The 24,801-nt window shown below is 41.5% G+C and overlaps 2 protein-coding genes across 3 annotated transcripts; both read right to left on the bottom strand.

Moving 5' to 3' along the window:
* Positions 1-634: 634 nt before the first annotated feature.
* p4ha3 (prolyl 4-hydroxylase, alpha polypeptide III) lies at positions 635-14,872 on the bottom strand. 2 transcript variants are annotated; one of them, XM_036537198.1, is made up of 13 exons: positions 14,464-14,872; positions 13,476-13,630; positions 13,102-13,325; positions 11,535-11,684; positions 11,076-11,127; positions 10,494-10,657; positions 9,660-9,836; positions 6,374-6,438; positions 5,417-5,576; positions 5,026-5,088; positions 4,711-4,779; positions 3,045-3,141; positions 635-787 (listed from the first exon to the last, which is right to left on the bottom strand). In XM_036537198.1, exons 1-13 carry the CDS (start codon positions 14,709-14,711, stop codon positions 717-719), a joined length of 1,695 nt encoding a protein of 564 aa, XP_036393091.1. In that variant the 5' UTR covers positions 14,712-14,872; the 3' UTR covers positions 635-716. The 2 variants fall into 2 exon arrangements, with proteins under 2 accessions (XP_036393091.1, XP_036393092.1); XM_036537199.1 differs by lacking the exons at positions 635-787; positions 3,045-3,141; positions 4,711-4,779 and adding an exon at positions 4,873-4,904.
* Positions 14,873-21,471: 6,599 nt separating this feature from the next.
* On the bottom strand, positions 21,472-22,443 carry LOC118783819 (odorant receptor 131-2-like). Its single transcript, XM_036537777.1, has one exon. It carries the CDS (start codon positions 22,441-22,443, stop codon positions 21,472-21,474), a length of 972 nt encoding a protein of 323 aa, XP_036393670.1.
* Between the last annotated feature and the right edge of the window lie 2,358 nt (positions 22,444-24,801).

Below are 24,801 nucleotides of genomic sequence, written 5' to 3'. Positions count from 1 at the left end.
TTTGTGGCAATTCGTGTCCTCCAGACATCCGCTGAGAGTCAGCAAGCTGCTTTGTGCCGTTTATGCACTGATTTTTTTCCTTTTTTTTTTGCAGTGTGTGAATGCAGTCATTTTATGGCGGTGCATGACAAAATGTGTGTTGCTTCCACACGATCAGTCCATGCGCAAAAGAGCATCTGCAGATCAGCCTTTCAAAGGGCCGCATTGTGTCCGGCAGGTTTTTTTTTTTTTTTTTTTTTTTGAAAAACAAACTGATACTGGGACAAGCAGTCCTGCAGAGTGAGCTGAACCCGGCTCAGTGTGAGAGGGGCAGAGGCCTCTCCTGGTCCTCGGTGACTTGAGAGCACGCGGCCGGCAGAAAAGAGGCCAACTCTCTGGTGTGGCTGCTTGCCAGATCATAACACCCCCTGCCGCCACCCCCCCCCCCCCCCCACCCCTCCTGTTATCCTGCTTCTCCGGCACGATCCAGGCCCCTCACTACACGCCCCCCCCCCCCCCCCCCCCCCACACACACACACACACCCTCCCCCATATCCCCCCCACCCTCTTCCCAAAATGGAATCTCCAACCACGGGTACAGGGTGGTTCCAGGGCCCCACTCGGCCCCTCCCCTCCCCCCCCTGCTCTTGGCCCCTCCTTCTCTCCCGCCGCCGCTCCATTGTGGAGGCTGGCTCTTGTACTCCAAGCGGTCCAGGCTGCCGCTGTCTCCCCTCCTCTCACTCCTCCGGGTTGGGGCTGCAGCGCCTCTGGAACTCCTGCCCGTGCTCGTGCACCCATTTGTTGGCCACTGAAACAGAAGGGGGGGGGGGGGCAGTGAGGGGGGACAGTGAAGACAGCTGCATTTGTGACAGCATGGGTCCACCCGGCCCAGGCAAACAGTCAGAGCAGAGACGATGGGAATGTGGGCCTCTCGGAATGTTTTAAAAGGGTGCAAATACACCCAAAATGGATGGAGGAAAGACAATCAGCACCGCACACCAGCTTACATAAAACCATGAAACAAAGTTTCAAACAGGCATGCCAGGCCTGTATTGCTCATGGGACTTGCCTAACAAAAGACAGGGTGCAGATTACGTAAGAAGCAGCACTGACTAATATTGGCTCTAAAGTTTGTTCCTTCATGCCCAGACTAATTTGGACTGAAGACAAGTTTCCACATCAAACTCTTGCATGGCCTTTATATTTCAGCATATATACTGTATTATTTCATACGCTGTAGTTTTTCATTATTTAAAGTCTTTCAAATCATAAACAATATTGAACTATGTTTAATGTGAAATGAGAAGTCTGTATTGCCTTGCCAATGGATGTCATAGTGTATGTATGTGAAACACAATGTTTATTATTTGGCATAAAATAAAGTGAACACACAATATTAAATATGTGCACACTGGCCAATTATCTCATTATATAATATAAATATAAAATATCATATAATAAAATATATAAAATATAAAAACTGATAACACCCTCTTGCAGTTTTGGTCTGAGTTTTGATGCTAATAGGATATTATATTTGTTTCCACAGGCTAATTACTTATAACGGGTACTGGAATTTGTGAATTACACCTCACAATGTGTCAATAACATAATAAACATGAAAACGGAATAAATTATAAAGTGAAATCATTTTATATGGAACAATGACAAATTAAATATAACTTAATCACTTTGTTCCCACTAATGTTTGAATAAAACGTCTCTCAAAGTTGATCTGATCTAATTACCATTGAGAAGAAGTTTACTTCTACCCAGATGGTTTGTGAAAAGGCTATACTTTTTGTGGAATTCAGCTCATTTACTAACTTGTCGGTCCATATATTTTTTCCCTGGAATTCAGCTCATCAACCCCTTGTCTGTCCAAATATTTAGGGCATGTTTATACACAGTACTGTAGCTAGGTAATGAAAGGGGCTTTTTGCTCAAGAGTTTGAGAAGTGCTGTTATGACCCTTTATTTAAAGTGTCGCCCTTAAGTATGTGATACAGTTACTCTTAATCCTCTAAAATGGAGGCCTTAATTGATTTTTGCTTACTCATGTTATGCTTACTTAGTGCTTGTGGGCTGTGTGATTGGAGGGTTAGCTGTACTCAAATGACACAGACACTCACCCAGACCCAGCACAATCTTGGACTGTGCATGAAGAAACACTCACTCCTTGCAGAATATGCATCATATACACGTCTTAGTACAGCAAAGACAACACAGAGATCTTTGCATAGTTCTTGTATTTTGCAGCCTAACGCATCAAAAAATGTCTCAACCACAGCCCTCTAGAGGAAATGTCTGTGGGTCTCCATGAGCTGGGTTTCCACTGCTCCCGTCTGTCCACTGTCTGTTTCTTCCAGTATGGAGTTAAATAGTATGGAATGGAAGCAGCACATGTTTCATATCTCTAGGCGTAACACAGTGACTGACCTGTTCTCTATCTTGTCCTGCCTATCTGTCTAATTGCACACAGATGTGATCTAACAATGGCTCCTGTGTGAGAGACAGGGACTGCTGGCTGCAGGAAGACTTACAGTCGAAGGGGGAAAAGAGCTGAGATGAGTGTCAAGATTATTAAACTGTTCTATGTAATAATGTCTGTCTGATGCTACTGTTGGGTTGAAATTAACATAACAGCCGCACGCAAAATGAATTCCGATTCACTTTCAGAAGTGTCACGCTATGCCTCAGCTCCTGAAATGACACCGCAAAAAAATGGTTTATTTCCTCAGTCCTTAGTGGGAAAAAATACATTTTAAAATACCTATTTTACTGGTCCTCCAGTGTTCTAGAATTCCGGCCACCTTTCTATACTATAAGGATGTGTTTGTTAGTATTAACAATGTGTCTGCAGTAAGAATGTGTACTAGTTTAAATGCCAGCTTTAGCTACTTCATGTATTCTACTAAAATGTTTAACTTGTATCTCTTGTATTTGCACATAGCTGTTTTACATTATGGTTCTTTTGTTTCTCTGGTACAGACTCTGGTGTCTGAAGGACAGCAAAGCACCATGCATGGTTTTGTGCAGTTATGACTCACTGTAGAGGCTCTTACCCCATTTGTCCCCAACCAAGACAGGGCAGCCAGCATGCAGCGTGTCCCCGTTCCCCTGCCCGTTCCTGTGCAGGTTCCACCAGAAGAGGGCAGCATTCTGGGATATGAAGACCACCAAGAAAAGATTACGACAGAGGACACACACATACAGATATACCACATATAGCCTTTGTATGAATACCCCTTACACAATGGGAAGAAAATGGATGATTTAAAGGAAACTCAATGCAATGCCCATATTTTACTGTAAAAGCACTTGACTTCATAATTGTCTCTCTTGGCTTCAGCTATTCTTAAAACACAATATAGTGAATATGACTGGCGTTCAGAGTTCTGTATGTTGTCTTTTTTTCCAAAACATGCAACACATGTGTTTTTTGTCATCAGAATGAGCTTTGCCAGTTGGTTGCATGCTAATGTGTGTGTAGCTATACAGGCGCTGGATAATGAGGTAACTGCTTTATTGTTTGACATTACCTCCTAGGATTTTGAGAGTAAGGACAGAGCTAGGGAGAGTTGCTGGCTTTAGTCTGACATGGTTAAAAAATAAAAAAACACCTTTTGATAAAAAGATGGTCATATACCATCTTTCTGTATGGATTTAAAAAAAACCATTTGATGGTTTTTTCTATATCAATAATCATTCTCTGAGACAGAAAAAAGGGTAAAACCATTACCCACTTCCCTATTTTTTCCCCACAGAAACAGCACAGAAAAAATACCTTCTCCAAATGACAATACTTCCATTTAATTTAGTTTCAGAAATAATGGTGGAGAAAATGGGCCTGTCATGTTAGATTACATCCTGACTAATATACCCTGTGTAAAAATCATTTCAAGAAATATTGCTGCAGATTACAAAATATATATATAAATTTTTGCTTGCAGAAGTGACCAAGGAGCCAAGTACGGACTGAGGGCAGACGAAATGCAGCTGAAATGTATTCTGGTTGAGAATGAGAACTGTCGCTGTATTTAAGGCGTTTGCTGCAGAGTCAGTCATGGCTGGATAGCGAGCAGCAGATCAGTAGCTTAGTGTTATTTACACAGTGTCCTCACACCTGTAAAGGCTGCGGCTGGCAGGTTTATTTGTCTGGCAGTAAATAAGCTGTCAATCATAAGGAAGGAGCCCCCTCTAAGAAAAATAAAAAACAAAACAATTCTCAAGCATGAAAATATAGATTCAAAATTTTACGAGGATGAAAATATAAATTTTTATTTCTACAAATTAAAAATCGCAACAGATTTTGGATGAAGATGCCTCTAAAGAAGAGAAAGACCAACTCATCGACCTCACGCTTGGGAGGTAGAAGCGGTTAAAGTTCTGCATTCTAACCCATGGTCACCTTGAGGTCGAGGGGTTAAGCCCCTGGCTAGGCCTTGCCCTCTTTCCTCAGCAACTCATTTCTGAAAGCAAACACACTCGCTCACACTCTCGCTCACATAATCCGCGCTGTCAAGGGGAACCTTGACACGGAAACCGCAGAAAGTCAAAAAAGATAATATTGTCTTTGGAAATGGGCAGGCCCACCTCTGTGGGGCTCCTTCAGAGTTCTTCACGGAGCTGAACTTCAGCTGGAATTACAAACGTGTTCTGGCCTGAAGTGAATTTAGAGCAGCGCAAAGGAGGGATAAGTCAAGAGAAAGACGCGAGGCGGGCCCTTACCTCCACGACGGGAACGCTGAAGTTGGCGTAGATGAACGCCGTGGATCCACCTGCCTCCACGGAGCTGAGCTGTAGACGATGATGTCATCAACATTCTCACAGACTGCTGGTGGAATCCCGCCAACACTCACAAACCGACATGCCTTTTTCATTTAGCGCTGGCTGGGATACTGAGCTCGGACTTAAAAAAAAGTCTGTTTTAAAACAATTGCAATGGAGGAATTTTGTTACAGCCAGGGCTCTGACTCACATAGATAAGCCAAACGTGCGCAATGGAACGATGCATTTGAAAAGCTGTGAAAACTGTTTACTCACGTAAATCATAAATGTTGCCACTCGATTTCCTGTTTTGAGTTTGTACAGAGGACTTGAGGCAGACTGGCGAGGAGCAAGGGGAGAACACACACATAAGCACGACTAATTATGCGAGGTGTGAACAGGTCCAGTTTCGAGGTGCTAAAGGTGATGGGGCATTCCTCAATTTGGTCTTCAGCTCTGGCTGGGGGCCACAATACTACAGCAAGCTTCACCGTTTCCAACAGTAAATTCAAGTAATTGACAACACAGACAGACTTACGGAAGTACACAGCGAAAGAACTCAGAGGTAACATATCTATGATTTTAAAGAGGTAAGAAAACCACAATTTCTCAGAGCTGTGAGCTGAAGAAACCTACAGTAGGTTAGGCTTAATGACCATTCGCTCACCGTGGCATGGTCGAAGTGAGGTTCATAATGGCCACCAATCCCATAGTTCACCACCTGGAGGTACTCTGCATACGGTGGCTGTAGGTTCAGGCCTGTCAGTGCGGTGATGCGTTGGTCTACCTTCCAGACTACAGGGTGCGCTGTCTCCTTTAACCACGCACTAAACACAAGCCACAAACTATGGTCAAAGAAACATCCTAGCAGGGGTCACAATATGAAGAAACTCAGAAAATCTTGCATCAAAAATAATCATGAGTAACCTTAAAGTTACACGAGCTGAGGGAATTTTTCCCTGTTAATGGACAACATATAACCAAGGACAATCAATCTGTCATAGAATGCTGAATTTACACTGTATGAAACACTTTCATAAACAGATTTTTTACAGCTGTTGCAATTCCTGTGCTCTTTGTGTTTTCAAGTTGCTATAGTAGCATGCTGTGTTTTGTTTGTTTTTACAGGGAATGTGACATTGCCGTGCTACAATTCATTTAGGTCATTTTTAAACATAATTTTCCAAATCTCTGCTAAACGTAACAGCACTGACAACATGAAATGGAATATACACACAATAAAATTTTAGTGTGTATACTGAGAGGTTCCTGGGCCTGGCTGAGAGGGGTTGCCTTCTTTTATTGTCATTCTTAGTTTGATTTGAAAGAAATCAGGAAATACCTATAAAAGCCAGATGTTTATGGAGAAGCAGCTGCAATGGAAGATTTGAGAGCCATAAACTGGCATAAAAAGCTATGCAAGTGCATTCTCAGACAAGCCCAACCTCTTGGCCACGTTTAAAAACATTACAATCAGTGACCTGATTGACCCCTTTTAGTGCTGCGAGAGAGACAGACAAGGAGGGTACTCGCTGGGGGAAAGGGGGTGGGGCTACTTTAACCTGTTCTTTTCCTTTTGCAGTATTCTGATTGGTTACTCAGTACAGTATTTTCCACAGTATACCTCTTGCTGATGCGATACTCTGCTGTGGCCTGTTTTTCTCCTGATGCTACAACTGATCTTCTCAGCTGTTGGGAGACACAGAAAAAGGTTTTATTGGTCATTCAATAAATCAATCAAACACTTGGTCAAAATGTGAAGACAGATCTAGGACTAATATCAGCAAGGTATCCAATACCATTAGCCATGGAACAAAATATAAAGTGGTCTTTAGAGAAAGTATTATGAATCATAATAACCACCAACAGGATGGCTCCATCCAGTTATTTCACTCTGGAGTTAATGAGCCGATCACCTTACTGTATTCACAGCTTTGAGAAAACATGTTTCACAGGAATGCGCCCTCACACCGTTTCCCAAAAGGATAAGCATAACCAGAGCAAAAGAACATCGTGTGAAGGCCGTGCAACTGGCAAGAAAAGTTGTTTGTAGAGGAAGCAACGATGGAAAAACTTGATTGGCACTTGAAATGTCTGGGGACCAGACAGCTAATGACAGACTCTGCAGCATGGATAAACTAATAAATGATGAGCAGCGAGCACCAATTCGAGTGAATTAATTCATCTAGTCTGTTTTTCATCAGCTGCTGACTAAATGATTAAATAAAGGGAGGAACTTTTTTTCATGAACTGAAGAGCTGGAAAAAATATCTCACCACACTGAAACCACACGTGCGGGGGGAGAAGACATCATTTGTGGTGTCTCTCCTTCATTACTAATGCAGCATAAACACACCAAAGACAAAGCCTCTCTGTGCTGCCGCCACACGCCATGTGAATATTTTCCATCAGAAATGTTGAGGAGGGGTGATCCAAGGGGGCTGCCTGTTTCCCTGGAAGCAGTAAGTGATTGGTGGGTGGGGATGGGTGGGGAGCACTCTGCCAAGAATTGGCGGTAATACATACTGGAAATCACTCCAAATGCTTGGGACAAGCTCAAACAATCCTCCAATGGGATTTCAGAGATATCTAATTCCCTGGATATTATTAAATCTTTTCCAGATTACTGTAGGAAGACTATGAGGCACCATGGGTAATTTAAGCAGTTCAATGAGTCCAGAGGGCCCCATCAAGGAGGCACACAATGTCCTGATCTTGGTCGACATGGACTGCACATTTTTCCATATCTATGACATATCTATATCTATGAGATAGCAGGAATAAACCTCTGAAATTCAAAAATGGCACATTGAGAACAGGAAAGACTTCATGCGCATGCTATGTGCAAATCAAAAAAGCAATTCCACAGTCTCAGGGCAACTTCACCATTGAGGTATTTCAGAAATGGGGACAACATTACCTCAGCTGAGAAACAGTGACTAGCCTCTGTTTAAAGATCCTGCCAAATGTTTTTTTGTTTAAAATTCTTGTACGCAGTGACACATTATCCCTCTGACACCCCCACAACTTCCAAATAAAGCCATAAATGCTTCGTATGAAATACAATCTTTCTACTTGCATAGAAAGAATGTTTGAGAAGGAAATCCTGGTTAGTCAGTATTATGCATCATGAAAAAGTGAACGGACAGGCCAAGTGACTGTCAGTTTTAAGTCCTTTCAGTAACATTACAAAGACGCAGTCAAAAATCCAGTAAAAACCATGCGATTTTAGACCTCTTTAGCTTAGTTTTCTACCATTTTACTACAGTTATTATCGATACTCAGAATATGCATCCGGTATTCGTTCATTGGTTTAAAGGAATAGATCTCGCAGCGTGTCAGGTACTTTGAGGCTACAGTATGAGCTGAGTTTCAGTTTCTGGCATGTCAGAAAATTTTCACAATTGCCAACAGCCAATGAAAAATTACCATTCAACAACACAATGTGCCAGCTGCCTTTCCAGACCAGCTTCTTCCTGTAGATCCACAACTACAAGCAACTACAAAACCACAGAAGAAGAAAGACACAAAGGCAATAATCAAGCTCAGACACCACAGCAGATGAGCCGTATTGAGCCGTAGTGACAGTCAGAGTGTTTCTTAAATCAACTGCTGACACCAAAAAAAAAAAAAATCAAAGCAAGATAAGTGGAAAGAAATAGTCTGAGGCTTGGCAATGACTGCAGAAAAGGTGACCCGTATTTCCTCGAGTTCTATTCTGTACTATGACACCTCCGAGCAAGCTAGCAAAAAAAAAGCAGATGCAATAACACTTGGAGCAATAATCCCAGCCACATGCTGAGGTGGTGACACACACTCCCCACTTTCAAAACACATGTGGAATGTCAACGCTGATTCTGTTGCTATTCCAGAAATTTGACTGTTATGTGATAGAGGTACAGGTACACATACTCTTTCTTTTTAAAATCACAAAATGTTCCATTCTGTTGCTGTTCTCATTTGTACAGCAATGGACTGATCCACTGAAACAGCAAATTCACCTTTTCCACACATTTTATTTTTTATATTTATACACAAAATTTTATATACATTTTTTCCAGTTACATCACAAAGGTTGCCTTCTGACATGACTAAAACAGTAACTAAGACAGTAACTGTAGATAAAATTTTTCATACCTTTTGATAAACAAGAGAAAAACTTCACTACTGTATGCTTTTGCTACCTTATTAATGAAGACAGTGCAAAGTAAAAATGTCACTGAAACCAATCAAACTGAGAAATTGAAAAACCAAAAAAAAAGAACAGGAAAAGGAAAATTATTCTGATTTCTGAAATTGGGAAGATTCTGTAAATAAACTTCCCATCAGCACTGCCAAGACAAATATTATGAGTATTCCATGAACTAGAAGAGCCAGTTGCTGCCTTGCATCATTAGGTAGGTGTCAATACACTGGCTGGAGCTATTTGGAAATCATGGGCACCTTCTGTTCTGTCAGAGATGTCTTGAACAGTCAACATATCTCTGCCCTGATTTTGAAATGGACCAATGTGATAAACTGGTGTTCACACTCTTGGGAGGCTCAGAAAAGATTCCAGAAAATGACAGATAAATACACCAATGACATTTGATAACTTACAGTAACATTAACCAGGTTGTTTTTTACTTTATCCCTTGCTCCTTGTTTTAAATTTGCAGTAATATCCACAATACATACAGTTTTAGAACAGATTGAATGTTCTGTGGTAATGTTTGTGCCTTTGCTAAAAAAAAAAACCTGTCATGAGATTGGGAGAATAACAAAGTTCTGTTGCAATGTAGTCTAAAAAAAGTCAAAAGTCAAAATGTTTACATGCCATTTGTGATTCTGCCCTAAACTGGTGAGTCGTGAAGGAGTCCTCCTAACACAAGGGGGCAGTGTGTGGGTATTTGGCACATTATGACACTTACCCAAGGCTGAGCGAGGTCCCTGATGCTCTCTGCCTCTGCACTGGTGACAAAGTTGTGGTACAGAACCACATAGGGCTGGATGCTCACAACCTCTCTTCTCATTGGCTGCAGGAGGAGGTTTGGGCTGCCATTGGTGAAATAGTCGCAGAACAGCCTGGGGTTTTCATAATGCTTTGGCTGAGACGATAGAAGAGCATATGAATTTCATTACCAAAGCCAAAACAAAAAACAAAAGAGCACCACTGTTCCCCTAAGTTTAATTTCTTCCCTTGTTGAAAGAGTGAGATCAAAGCCAACTCTGTGAACATTAAAATACCCCTTAATAATTTAACTTTACCCCTGTGTGGTTTCTGTTTTGCCAGGGGTAAGTCAAAAAACCTAACAAACAAAGAGCTGTTTCATTAATACTAATTTCATGGAGACTGACTATATATTGATTAACTTCTGGATTCATTCAGTTTTTGTCCTTAACTTTGACTAACAGTTAAACGCAAGCGTTAACAGTTTTTTCACCAACGCAATTTGGTGAGCTCATCAAAAGGGCTAACAACAATTGGGTGTGTATTGAAAAACACTTTAATTCATTGATTAGTCAAAGCTGAGAACAAATATCTATTGACTCCAGGGCTAAGATGTACAAGAATGTGTAACACTGGGTGTTGTACATAACCTTGAAATATGTACGCTTTAAAATTAAACTCTCAGAGAACTGAAAACTGAATTGTTAATGATCTTCATAATACTGCTACTGCAGTACCACTATAGAAGTGGTACAATTCCTGCTGGTGATGGCCGCCACACTCCACTACGATGTATTTAGTGATGTGAAGTGACCTGTGAGCCCTGTGTTTGGCAGAGCCCCTCGTAGGTGTTTCTGGTCCTCAGGTAGGTGGAGTTGGGTCTCTGCAGCACAATTTCGGGCCTGTCCGGGGATGGAGGCGCGTCCAGGAGCTTCTCGTACTTCTCCACATTCCTTAAAACCCTTCTGTTTGAGGGGTCTTCAGGAAAAGGAAAACGTGTGTAAGCCAGCTTGACGTATGTGCTGCTTCTTAGCAAACCACACACCAGCTCAGACCATATTTACATATGAGCAAACCAAACAGAATTCACTTTACAGAAAAAAAAAACTCTCCATGGAAAAACAAAAAATATATCAGTATCTTCACATAACAAAAATATATTAACCAAATTAAAGGTAAGAAAACATCTGATTAATCATGAAATCTGTGGAGTACCACATTAAGTGTCTGAGTTTTAGCCAGGATATACGAGCAGTGGAACAGAGTAATATAAGTACACTTAAAATTGTACTTTTCTGCTGATATGAAAAGCAGCTGTTGAGCAGGCAGTGATTCCCTTTCTCGTGCTATGTGCCAGTTTGACATTTTCTCAGATGTTTGGATTGGAAAAGTGTACCATAGCGCAGCAGCTCCAGAGAGAGACTCAATGCATAGGACACATTTCCTGCCTGAAAGAAGCGCAAAAGGGAGAGGGGAGCTGTAGACACAAAGCACAGAACCAGGTGCTGTTTCACAGATAAATCACTTTCTTTCCCTGTGTAAGGTAAAAATATATGTGTTTAAAGAATGTACTTTGTGGTAAGTCTAACAAATGCCAAGCTGAGCCAGACTCAGAGATCCCATCAGACTCATCCTCCCTGAACCATCCGGCTTCATTTTTTGCTGAAGAGTGCAATCTTATTTCCTGTATTCACCCAGCTTTATAGCCAGATGAAAAAAAAACCTTACTGCTAAAATAGAATATAATAGACATAACTGGGCAAATCTGGTCAGTCTTTACGAGCGATAAGAACATGAGTGTTGTGATGATTAAGGAAAACGGGAAAAACAAAAAAACACTAAAGTGTAAGGGCACCTTGAAGTGGGAGAAAGCCAGGTGGTCCAAGGTGTCTTCCAGAGTTCCCTCATTTTCGGGAATCCACTCCCCACCTGTCCCACGGAAAAGCCGGGCCGCTTCCTCCAGCCACTGCACAGAGTGGTAGTAATCCTCAAGCTCGTAGGCGACCTGGAAAAGCACACCAGGAAGCCATGATGCAGAACTGCTGACCGAACCATAAACTCTCACAGCTACCCAATAATGCAGAGGTGCGCTCTGTCAGGACAGGTTTATGGCTGAGGGGAGGGAGGTCAAGTTGCTAAAATACCTACAAAGAAGAAAATATTCAACAGAAATCTAAACTTTTTGGATTACTATGCGCTCTTGAGTGCAGTGATAAATTCCTTCAGCTTTGTCAAAAAAGGTGTCCACGCTGTGATTTTTGCTTTCACAGAAAGAAATCTACTTAATTAGTCTTCATCATGTATGCTTAGAACTTAGAGGTAATTCCTACTTGTTAATAAAATTGCTAGTGTAGGTGTGCGTACACAATTTCCACTTTATCTAGTGGATTTTTCTCCCAGTGAACCTGACATAATGTTGAAAATCGTTTCATTTGCATGTGAAAGATTCTGCACAATTCCCAATTATTTAACTGACTCTTTTCCACAACTCATTTTATGGGCTGTCTTACAGTCTTACAGCTGGCCTTTAACTGTGGAAGGTTAAGTACCATTATCAAGGGAAATACAGCTGTTTTCACAAGCCTAAATCTTTCTCTAATTGCCTGCCTTTTTTTCCAACTGATTGCTCTCTCTCCAGAACCTCCATAAAATCTTGTGTTTCTAACATGCTATTACTGAAATCTCACAGCACCTTACGCTCTGTGACTCCTCTCTGATTTATTGTGCCTAGCTAGCAGCGAAGACAGACACAGCTGCAGCTTGTAGCTGGCTGACTCCCAGAATCCCTCTCCAGATCTGAGATGATGCATTTCCTACTGGGCGTCCCGCAGAGCTAAAACAGTCCCACGACAGTGGAATGCATTGTCCATTATCTAAGAGGGCGGACAGTTTTCACTTCAATGAGCAGGAATACCCTCCGCTTCCCGGGGTGAACCCCGGAACACACACAGAGCGATACTGTGATCTTGGTCTTCCTTAGAGGATGAGAACAGCAGTGGCTGTCTGGACCTCGGCGCTAAAAACAAAATGTCTCTATCTTCCTGGCCGTATGGAGTATTACTCATCCGGGCCAGAAATTTTCCAGTGTGAAATCATGGTACTTCTCATCTGCCAAGACACTGCCCCCATTACCCTCCCCTGTTCCCATCCCAGCTGCACCCTGCTGGGGTGGGGGGGGGGGGGGGGGGTTGGGGTTCATAGGGTGGGGGTATTGGGTTGCACTTAATTGTCTCCACAGGGAGGGAGGTCCATTCACCAGTGCAAAGGGCATGTTTACAAACATTTTGTTTCCTGACTACTGAATTGGATTCAGAAGCCACATTCAAACATACCCCCAGAAATGCATTCCAGCAGAGTTTCTCTATTGGTTGCTCTAAGCATGCCCTGCGTGTGAATTAATGCTCAACATGGCAGATGCCCACCTTCCCTACCAGGAAGCAGTCATCTCCGGAGAGAGGCATGGACACAGCCGGCCTGTAAATGTCCACGAGGTTGCCGTCGGTCACGGTTTGGAAGTGGCCGTTCACGAGCCCGTCCACACGGAGGGCGTAGACATCCTGCAGCCTCATCAGCCCTTTGGCTGCACCTTGGAGATCCTCAAATTTGGGCAGGCCGCCTTCCTCTTTCTCGTAGCCAGCCCTGAAGGCTGTGGAACAGAACCAAAAGAAAGGGTGGGGCGTGGGAAAAGGAGACAGTGGAGAGAGAGGAGGGTGCTTTTAAAACCTTTTTTTTTTGTCTCTGGCGGTGTCAGTGATTTCAGGCAGCTGTGCTTTAACGAGCCCATAAAAGCCGTCACCTTGGGCATTCTCTTTGCCCTCGTTGCTGTAGACCACATTCATCCACTCGGACTGCAGCCGCTTGATCAGTGTGAACGCTACCAGGGGATTGGCCATTGCAGTCTCTGGACTGTTGTACACGTTATTGTGCAAGTCCGAAACCTTTGCATAGAATCTGGAAAACAAGGCATCTGGAAGATTGCGGGTATAAGTTCACAAAATCCCACCGTCCCCTACAAACCCCCTCCCTGCCCTCCCTCTCACCACCACAATTCATTTTTAATTTCGGTATGTGGAAGGTTTGTGTGACCGCTCACCGCATGGGGGAAAGATTATGATTAATAAGCTTGGAGAGAGTCCTCTGCTTTGGGACCGGACTGGAGGCTATGATGTCATAATGAGACATCCCTTCCCCCGAAGCTCAGACTGTCCAGTCCCACCACAACACTACCCCCATTAGCAGCACAGACATGCAATGACAAAACCAAGGATGACACAGCAGTGTGGGGTAGTGAGGAGTCAAACCTCAAACGTTACCACTTCAATTCCCAGGCGGGGCACTGCTATTGTACCCTTGGGGAAAGGCACTCAGGTGATATCCCAGATTGCCTCAGGTGATATCCAGCTGTACAGATTGATTAGTTATACACTATGCACATCACTCTGAATGTGGAACATCTGCTGAACAAACATAATACATATCACTTAGCATGCCCACTCATTGTGGAGTTAGACTAACAGCACAGTCACTCTGGGGAAGGACATAAGGAAATGCCAGAGCTGAAGGGAGCATATGCATTCCCCCAGCTAATTTACACTGCTTTTATCTAAGTTTCATATTTGCATACGAATAGAGGCTGTCTACTCATCTCACACCCAACCCTCTCGCCATCTCTCATAGCCCTTAGGGGCATCATCAGCATTGTCAATGAATGAACTTAAAACTTTTTAAATGCACAGAGTTGTAGTTAACAAGGACATTACAGATATATATTCATTGTAACTCACCTTTTGATGTCATCAAGCCGTAGGGTTTCGTCCTCGATATATGTTTTTAAATGGTTTAGAAGTTTTCTTTCCACAGAAATAGACTGCTGGATGTTCCTCACAGAGGTATACATTTCACCAAACGACGGTGGTAGAACGATTAAATTGATCACGGACCATACCGAGATGAGTCTTATATCGACCGATATCTTACCCGAGAGAAGTGATATCCTCGACGTCATTTTAAAAAACGAACGTGACGCTTTCATTAAAGTTTAATGTAAACCGTAATTGTGTGTCTCGGTATTTCTCACCGCAGCTTGTTTCCAGCCAGCGTAAATCCTAAACCCGGCAAACGCGCTGATGACATGTTCCCTTGCGCATTAACCAAAGTTGTACAAGACACTGCACCCACTTGCTCAGTTGTAGTCTCATGTGGACGCCGCTGCCAATTGACACAGAAAGCGAGGGCGCACTGAGCTCGCGACAAGAGGGCTGGCTCTTTGCTCTTCTACCCACTCCAGATGACTACCTCATACAGTCGGGCTGTAATACAACGTCTTTTATGGTCGCAACTTTTGCAAGCAACAAAACTGTGTTATTACAATCAAAACATTAAAACCAACAACTTGCAACTACAGATATGATATTTCCCCCACGGTTAAACACATATGTAGCCTATTGCATTATCATTTCCAAAGTCATCTACGCAAAGGAACGATTCGTTTTAGTTGAAATGTTACAGATCGCTGACTAACAAAACACTAACAAAAACGGCTTGTAATCACATAATTTAGAAACAATATGGTCGGATAGGCACACATTTACGTGTCAAAAACCTCACTCCCAGTGTTATGTATGCGCAGCTGTTTACACGTGTAGGTGCATCGGTTAAGACTTGAAAGAGCCAGCTGTATTTCCAGAGCGTCGTCTTCGCACGAACTTTACACTTTTATTTTCCATATATAATAATTCAATCCAAAGGGGAAATATGGAACCATGCAGCATATGCTCTTTTCCCATCTTATGCACAGTGAAAACAAAGTGGCTTCCACTGCTTTACGGCAAGACTTTTCATCGCAGACTATCATTGAATGAAAACACGGAAATTACCGCATTTCCAAATTAATTTATGCGATAACTTTAACCGACGAGAGTGCATAACCACTACGGGCGGCTCAGACACTTGAGGAGTTTTTTAAATCTATGTTAGTCAGCACAACGGCCCATGGAAATGGTTGTATAGACATTGTATCAGACATGAAGGCAATGAAAACAGCAATGAAATCATACACGAAGAAACGAACACCAGACATATGATATTATTTTTTTAATTACTGTTATTGTTTTACATATTAGGTGGTGTTTATGGAGGTCATCTATCTACCAGAAATGTTGCACACATTTCCTGCATTTACTGGAACCATAATAAATTATTAATGTCAAGTTATTTTTCGAAAACAAACAAATAATCAGGAAAGACACAAAACGGTTTTAATTTATTGCGAAGTCTGGTCACCTGGCTGGAACCAAGGCTTGAAGAAAAAAAAAAAAAACTGGTAGTTGTAAGTGATAAAATAAACATTTTTTCCAACGAGGTGAGAAGGAGAAAGAAAACACGATGAAATGACCGAAACGACTACAATGCACCCAAACATGGTCTGTTTCCTTTAACATCACACTGAAAATCCTTCTGTCCCTCCCTCCAATTCTTCAATTTAGTTTCCTCTGAATTCCGCCATCCCGCCATGCTCATCATTTTAAAATGCTGTAAACTTATGAATATTCAAATGCAGGAAAACATTTCAGGGTATGTATGTTTTCTTTCATTTTGAACACTGTAAGAGGCAGAATATTCCCAAGACAGTTACCTACTTTATGGACGCGCCAAAGGACATTCAGACATCGACTTACTCCTAGAGGGCAGTGTTGCCTAAAGTATTCGGAATTGAGGTTGACAGATTGCATATCCGGCTTCTTTATATAAAAAGTTAGTTCAGACATACATCGTGTAAATTGTTTATTGTTAATATTATTACTACTATTAGGGGATACACCAATGATGTTGTAAATAGTCCCCAATTCTCAAACCAATGATCTTAAATACTAATACGAGAATATTTAGAACATGTAGTAAAAGTAAATAAACATATTTCAGTTAGTTACAATTCAGATATAGGTGTCTCTGTGACGTTGACATATTGAAGCTTTGCAAAAAAAAGAAAAAGAAAAAAAGAGCGGGACATCCAGGGCAACCAAGATGAAAAAACTGACATGAAAACATTGACCAAATGTTGACAGAGTGTTTCACCACTCTACAATGAAGTACATTTAACAGTTAACATTTTACGCTTATTTCATTTTAATGGTTTTAAATTTAGTCCCGTGAAACAAGCATAATTTTACGTTGCATTACTTCAATGAAATACATTTCTTATTCTTGGCTGTTGTATTTTTGCAGTGGAAAACTAACTTTACACAATGAGACAAGGACATCAAGACACATTAAAACAGAATTCTAGCAGGCTGCAGGCAGGTGATAGAGAAAATTATTTTACTCCAGCGTTGTCTAAAGGTTTGCTTGTTGCTCCAGGGTTAATTTTGGCAGGCTACAATGCCCTTGTTCAGTTCTGCTTAGACAGCTTCATATCTGCATGAGAAGATTCAGGGAATCTGGAAATCAGGGAGACTGATAAGAATGCATTTCCCTCCATAGCTAGCAGTGCTGCTGACAAGCTGGCAGCGTAGCTGGCTTATTCTCACTCTTGTGTGTCTAAGTGTCACCCAAATGTCACCCACTGGGCTGGCTGACCCCAGTATTCTCACACATTTGTGGACATCCTGTGCAAGGGGCATTCCAAAATACTTTTTGTCTCATATGCATCACTGGGTTTCATTTTATGATTTTTGTCTTTGTTTCATTCTTTTATCTATTGTGCTAATACTATGGAGTACATGAGTGCATTGAACAGCACTGCACCAATAAAGTATAATTGTGCTATTACTGTTATTCCTCTCATAGTGTGATGATGAAACAAACAGAATGATTACAGATGGTTGTTTGCAGACCTGGTCCCTACTCTGTGGATTTGCATGTCCCCATGCATGGTGTGGGTAAATGTGAAAAAGCTCCAGAGTGCAGTTAGCGTTCAGCCTCCTCTCCCCCTGCTCAGTCAAAAACTCATTAATTATTAACATACTACCCTGAGACATGCACTTAATTGCACCATCTTGTTTGCTCTTTTGTTGAGCAAACAAGGTTACTCTGTGGAGATGTGCAACTATAACCATTCCCTGCTGGCTGACCTCTCTGCCCATGCTATCCAAAGCTCTGCTGATTGACTGGGCTTCTCCCTCCCTCTCTGCTCCTGTGACTGCTCATTTCGGCCTGTATCTACTTCCTAAGCCTGGCACTGACAGACTGTCTCCAACCACACTGCCTTTGTACACACTGTCAATTCTCCCTATACCGTTCCCAATCCCTTATACTCTTCCACTGCTGAACGTTTGCCTGTTCCTATTTGTCTGGACAGCGGTGTGAATCATGGTTATACAGTCGACTTCATGGGATCGTAATGTGTTTGTCCATATCCTGTTTTGTCCGAGATAAATTTTGCCCGTACTTAAGCATATTTTAAATACAGTTGATTACTTTTGCTGTCCACAGGTATCAATCTGCACTTAAAGCATGCCAAGATCATTCAAATTTTAAATCACGCTTCTTTGTTTACAAGTATTAAATGGTAACTTATGCAATGAGTTCCCAATATCCAATTTTGTGTTACTCTTATAATGCTTACTGTTGGAATGGAGAATGGGGAATCCGGTACTGGTCAGCACTTGCGAGAAACGTCTGCCTGCACTTCGCAACATCACAGACCGCTATATCACGTTTTACGACTGTTACAATTCACACAATATTGTACAGGGTTTTCACTCGCCTCCCGCGCGAGCTTGCGTTTCTATGACAACCAATTTGGCGTTTTTGTCCGAATGGGATCGGGGAGCTTAGCAGCACCGTCGTCTGGACTCATTTCGAAACAAAAAACACAATATTACAGCGATGGAGTGATAACATATGATTAAAAATGCCGGAGTCGAATAAAATGTGTTAGAAAAACAACAAAACAAAGCATACGCTAAAGTAGTAAGTAGTAAGTAGTAACTAGCTAGTTAATCGATCAGGCTAATTTACTTGGTAGCGTTCTTTTCACAAAGGCCTGCTTAGGCTGTGCTCATACGTAGCGTCTTTTTTAAGCTGTCAGCGTCTATTTTACATAATAATTCTATGCAGTAGACCGTGCTTTCAAAAACGTCCTAAGCGTTTTTAACGCCGTCGCCGACGTTTTTTCTGCAGCTCAGGGCGTTTTTTTCAAGTTGAAAAAGTTCAACTTCTCAGACAAAAACTCCCTACGTCAGACGCTTTTTTGACAACTGACCAATCACAAGCGGAGTAGTAACACCTGTCGTTTCCATTAACGACCACCAAAAATGGAGAAGGTAGCCGTGAAGTTAATTGTGCTAGTTTCTGAGCACAGTGAACTGTACAACATGACAGTTAAACTGTATCATTACATTCATCATAAAGAGGCCGTTTGGAGTAAAATTGGACGGATCCTGGGAGTTTCTGGAAAGTGTTTGTCAGTGTTTACTGCTTGTCGCTAGCAAAACTAGCCTGTTAGCTAACGTTAGCTCTGCAATAGTGTATAGCCAGCTAGATCGCTAACAATGTACACACTACTGTTGTTATGGTAACAAAAGACGCTCTCAACTGCTTTTTGCATCAAACGCTGCCAGCGTTTTTTTTTACGTGAAAAATGCTCTGGCCAGCGTTTTTCATCAAAAAAGACGCTACGTGTGAACACAGCCTTATTTCACTCAACCAGAAGATGAAGGATAACCTGCCCCTTGTGACCAAGGAAAGCAGGGAGCAACGATGACGGTAATGCACGCTGTTTTATCTTTTTTTTTTTTTTTATCTTTTTATTATTTTTTTTTGGAACACATTGTTGAAACGAGCTGTGTCAATGCTACGTTAAATGATAATTGTATTGGTTTTACTATTTCAAAAGGCCTCTTGACGCAGGTCACCTATGTTTAATTGAAGCGATGTAAATTAAGCTAATTAACTCTGGTCAGGAATAGGGTTGATCAGCAAAGGAAATCTACATGCCAGCAGCCCGTGGCCTAGCGCCATCTGAAACGCTCAAACTACATGTGTTCTGAAGCCTAACTGCCACATGTCATCCCAGCTTATCCTATCGGTTTTTCCAAGGGGCTTAAATCTAGAACTGAGAGCACCCATGACTTATCTAGGCTATTTCATTCTCATCTGGCTGTTTAACCGGTTTAGAGTAACCTGCATGAGGGAGTGTTACCCTGTTGGAGAGGGTTGTATCTGAGGTCCCAGGACTCCATCACTGAAAGCCATATAGCCAGTGTGCCGTCAGTTACTACATCAGAACATACAATTGGAGCATTACACTTATGAGAACAGACAATGCAGTCAATTTTTACATTGCCATTTTGCCTTTACCTAATATAGTGACAATGGTTATACATTATATGTACATATATATGCATTGATTTTTCTGTTCATGCATTAAAACAAAACAAAAAAATTAAAATAATTTTTTACCTATGTAGGACAGCCATAAAATTCTAATAAATGGTAAGATTGCTCTCTGTGAAAGCAACAGAGTGAAAGGAAGTTTTAGGTCATTTATTATTGTCCTCTCTATTATTTAATTTATTCATTGATTTTTGGCAGAACCTTGCTTGAAATTGTTTCCGTGGTCCAATTTTTTTTTTTTTGAAATTCTTCAGTGAAATCCCACACGAGTCTCCTTTCACATTTCTAAATGCGGTGTCCTGTAGTCACCGACACACACAGGTCTCCTTATGGGTTGATCTGTTACTCACAGCAGTAAATGTTCTATGTTCTATTACTTTTCAATGTGTTTGCACCACAGTTATGTCCATCAGGACGGCCTACACAAAACCTTGATTCATTGCTTAAGTATCACTGAACTTTATTGTTGCTGACGCTGTTTAATTTTCGTTACATTTTATTGGCATGTAGGAAATGGCTCTGTTTGACCTTATTCATAAAGAGATGGCATTGGATATATTTTGCCTTCACAGATCATTTTTACAAGGTTGATTACCTTGCTTGCTTATGGATCAGTAGCAATATTCACATTCGTACTGAATTCTTTTAGCATTAGACTTTTTTAATCTATCAGCATATTCAAGAATCCAGTAATGTCATTTTATTATTTTAAACATGTATTGCATATCACAAAGAACATCTTAAATATCTGATGTAGGTTTTTTGTCTTAAATTGGGCTCTGTTCCATGTGTATGGAATAGAATGGTGTTTTATTTACGAATGCGGTTAGCCAGGCCAGTGGTGGCAGAAGCATCTGCCCTTAAGAAATACCTGTTTGAAGTTTCAGATATTCAGATATTAGCAGAATACTTTGATTAGAGTTTCAGCATGGTGCTCTCTCTTTTTGTTCCTCGTGGCTTTCAATCAATGAAAGTAAAAGACGTTGGCATTTATACCTTTAGCAGCAATAAACAGAAACTACATGACAGAATTAAATTATTTATTGTTTCTTTTTCTGTTCTGGGAGGAAGTTAGAGATGGCTCTTAAACATCTTCACCTGTCAACATTCATTAAAGACACAAAACTGTATTCAGTTATCTGTTTATACAGATATGCAGACAGATTGGCCTATTTCGACACACACATATGTGTGTGTGTGTGTGTATGTATGTGCAACATTTAGAAAAGATGATCAAAGTGAATGCAGGTAGCAGCTGAATTCCGAGAAAAGACAACGGTACAGCAGGATATATTGGGGAGTATTGTAGTATTGTAGCCTCACGGCTACTGTCAATGTATATTTTAAATGCTTCATTTTTTTTCTAGTTCTTCAAAACAAACACTGTTACATTACCATGTTGCCAGCACCTAAATCACCTCACAAACCAGGGAAATCCCTGTATGTGTACATTTGCTCTAAATTCTGGATTTAAATGGTATTTTCACTGGAGCAACTTTCTTATAAAAGGCACACAGAAAATGGTATTTCAAAACCAGGACAAATTGTTTATCTCTTAAACCATACACAAGTGGGCAGAGACACCGAGGAGCAAGGATGAAGGTGATATAGTCAAAGTATCTCAGCTCAATATATGCACGAAGATCGACTTCCAGAACGGCCATCTCTATCAGTGGCAACCACAGCATTATGAGACCAAGTGTCATCTGGAAGGCATGAAGAAGCACAGTCCTTAGGCCCTTGGCGGTGGATGTCTGATCGTCTGAAGAGGCTGCCCTGGCAGCTGCCATGATTTTGATGTAAGTGAAGGCTATGGTAACAGACATGGCCAGGAAATAGAGCTGAGACATTGCAGATCGGACATTTTGCTGCCACTTGACCACGAGTAGGTTTTCCACGCTACAGTATATGTATGTGCTGTAGAAACTGAGCGGAGAGGACGAGACAACCATGAAGAAAATGATGAATTGCTGTATGGAGCTGACAGCATGGATGACGAAGATGCAGTAGATGGCTCGGCGTCGGGTGGAGATTTCTGCATGTCTCAGAGGCATACAGATGGCCACGTAGCGTTCCAGGCACATAGCTGTGAGAGTCAGAGGTGTAGCAAAGTTAAGGAGACCACTAATTGCATAGATGACCATGTACACCCAGACAGGTACAGTGATTCCCAAGAAGCTCATGAGAAGGAGTGCATCCGATATTATCAGGAACAACGTGTCACAAAAAAGTGTGTGTGCAAAGAGGATATAGCGCACGTTGTTGCGGAATGCCTCTTTCTTGAAGAAGGTGAAGATCATTAGGCAGTTCACATAGAGGAATATGCACACCAACGCCTGCACTACAAGCACTCTTGCATTCAGAAGTCGGAGGTACTGCACTGCAGGGATGTTCATGCCAAGTGCACTTTGCGTTGAATTTTTAGCCATGTCTAGAGTAAGAAAACAAAGAATACATTTTAGCAAACATGGAGTCCATGTAAACAAATCTCCCTGAATAACAGAGGCCTCATTTGGATAGCTCCCTGTTATGGTTGTGACCCCTCCCTACACTTCACAAACAGTGAAGTTCAAAAACAGTCAACTTATGACTGGAAAGAACAGCTGCAGTTGCTGGAGACAAAAATCAACAAAGTTTGCCTGTCGTGCTACGAACAGGAACTTCAGTTGACTTCTAGCTGTAGCTGCACAGTTGAGAACTACACAACTGATATAACTAAATGAGGATAGTGACTAGCTAATAACAAAATGTATCGTTTTATTTGGGTAATAAATGTGAAAAAAGCACCTTGTTCTCCAAAGAAAATTTAAGTGAAGGAAAGTATTATCTGTAAGAGGAACCTTGAGAACAATAATGCCGTTACAAGGAGTTCAGGGTTTTGCTATGTATTTGGAACACATGCAGGAAAACAAGTTCAAGTTTTTGATTATCATGTGAAGCCTTGCAAATCCGTTCTGTAAAGTGTCTTTTGGCAATGTTGGCAAAAAAGTAAACAAGCAGGCTAATGGCACTCAGGCAAGATGCTAATTTAGCTCTGGCCTTGTGTTAGTGTAGCTCACACTGTCTGAAGTGAGAGCAAGGCCATAGTACATGTACATAGTACAACTACTAGTACGTAGTACAGATGGCAGAGAGACATATCTTTGTATTAAAGTAAATCCTGAAACGGCAGATGAAACCTCAAGGTAAAACCATCTCTAAAAAATGAGATATTCAGTTTCTGTAAAAAATGCCTCCAGTATTGATTGGTCTCCGTTTAATGCTGAATCTGAATATTATTACGCATTACCTTTCACAGGTATCTGCAGTGACTGCTTCCATGATAGCATCAGAATTCTCAGCTGTCTTTATAGTCTGCATCAAGCTCAAAAATGAACTAAATCCCTTGTGGGATATAGTATTTTGTTTTTTTTTTCTCTTTGTGAGCAACTGACAAAACAGGTCCCTGGCAACAGTTATGGATGTTAATTGGCTATCTCAGTGTATGAAAATACTGCTCAGCTGTCATTGGCTATAGGTTTAATCCAGAGACCAACATTTTGCAAGTGTGAACCCCTAAGTGATATCATTCACTCGTTAGGTTCCATGTATTAATCCTTATAGGTATTTCCGCAACTCTCCCCTGGCTGGTTGTGTCACTTCTTCCATATCCAGTCTGTCAGACATGACGGTTGCATTGTCCATGTCATCATCGTCTATACAGTACTTCCTCCAATGTGAGAAGCATCCTCTCTCTGATTAACATCATCACCGTTATTCTTTGTTTTAGAACCCAACATCTGGTTCACATGTCTTACCTTCCACATCAACCATATATGTACCTGGACCCAGCACCTCTTTAATAACACCATTTAACCATGTATCTCCTCCCCTGTAATTTCTTACCAGCACATTTTGCCCCACAGTAAATGTTTTTGAGCTTTGAACTTTCTGAGCTTTGTCTCTTTTCTCAGAACTCTCATGTTGCATTCTTTGTGAAAACTGGCGCTTGACAAGCGACAGTTGAATATGCGCTTGTCTCTTTAGAAACAGTTCAGCTAGTGTCTTGTGAGTTGTGCTGTGTGGTGTGTTACGGTAACAATACAAAATGTTTGCCACACAATGTTGCATAGTCATACCACCCCCTGCTCTGTTCTTTGCATGCCTTAGAGTTTGGATCAGCCTTTCCACCAGCCCATTAGATGTGGGATAATATGTAGGTGATTTACTGTGTTTTACACCATTCATTTCTAGGAATGATTCAAATTCCCTGGACATAAACTGGGGTCCATTATCAGTTACTACTTCCTGAGGAAGACCATATGAAGCAACCAAGTTCCTCAATGCATGTGTTGTCTTGGCTGATGTAGTGGTTTGCATGGGAATTATCTCAGGCCATCTAGCATAAGCATCCATAACCACTAGAAACATCTGATTATGATCCTCAGCAAAATCTAAATGGATTCTCTCCCACGATCCTGATGATCATTTCCACGTGTGCACGGGTACAGGTGTAGGCATGCTTTTTTGTTGTTTACAAATATCACACTGACTCACTTCAGTTTCTATATTCTCATCTAACGTTGGCCACCACAACAGACTTGTGGCCACGGCCTTCATTTTCACTGCACCTAAATGACTATCATGGGTATTGCAATATCATTTTACAAAATCATCTACATCTAGGTGCGATTCGTTTTAGTTTTACAGATCAGAATAACACGGCTTAAAGTAAGTGTTGGTTTCAAGATATGGGCTTGTAGTTGCATGGCTGTATATTTAACGGAAACATCATGGTGTGATAAACA

The sequence above is a fragment of the Megalops cyprinoides genome, chromosome 9 (genome assembly GCF_013368585.1).
Source record: "Megalops cyprinoides isolate fMegCyp1 chromosome 9, fMegCyp1.pri, whole genome shotgun sequence".
Classification (NCBI taxonomy): Eukaryota; Metazoa; Chordata; class Actinopteri; order Elopiformes; family Megalopidae; genus Megalops; species Megalops cyprinoides.
Note: the sequence above shows the minus strand (reverse complement) of the source record. Positions and strands in the feature narration are given on the sequence as shown.

What these genes read in the sequence shown, in the direction of transcription:
- p4ha3 (XM_036537198.1), bottom strand. Translation starts at nt 14,711, where the DNA reads ATGAAAGCGTCACGTTCGTTTTTTAAAATGACGTCGAGGATATCACTT. An exon ending in TCTGGAGCTGCTGCGCTATG is followed by an intron (nt 10,658 to 11,075) that starts GTACACTTTTCC and finishes CTTTTCCTGAAG; the next exon opens with ACCCCTCAAACAGAAGGGTT. An exon ending in GCCAAACACAGGGCTCACAG is followed by an intron (nt 9,837 to 10,493) that starts GTCACTTCACAT and finishes CTATCGTCTCAG; the next exon opens with CCAAAGCATTATGAAAACCC.
- LOC118783819 (XM_036537777.1), bottom strand. Translation starts at nt 22,443, where the DNA reads ATGGCTAAAAATTCAACGCAAAGTGCACTTGGCATGAACATCCCTGCA.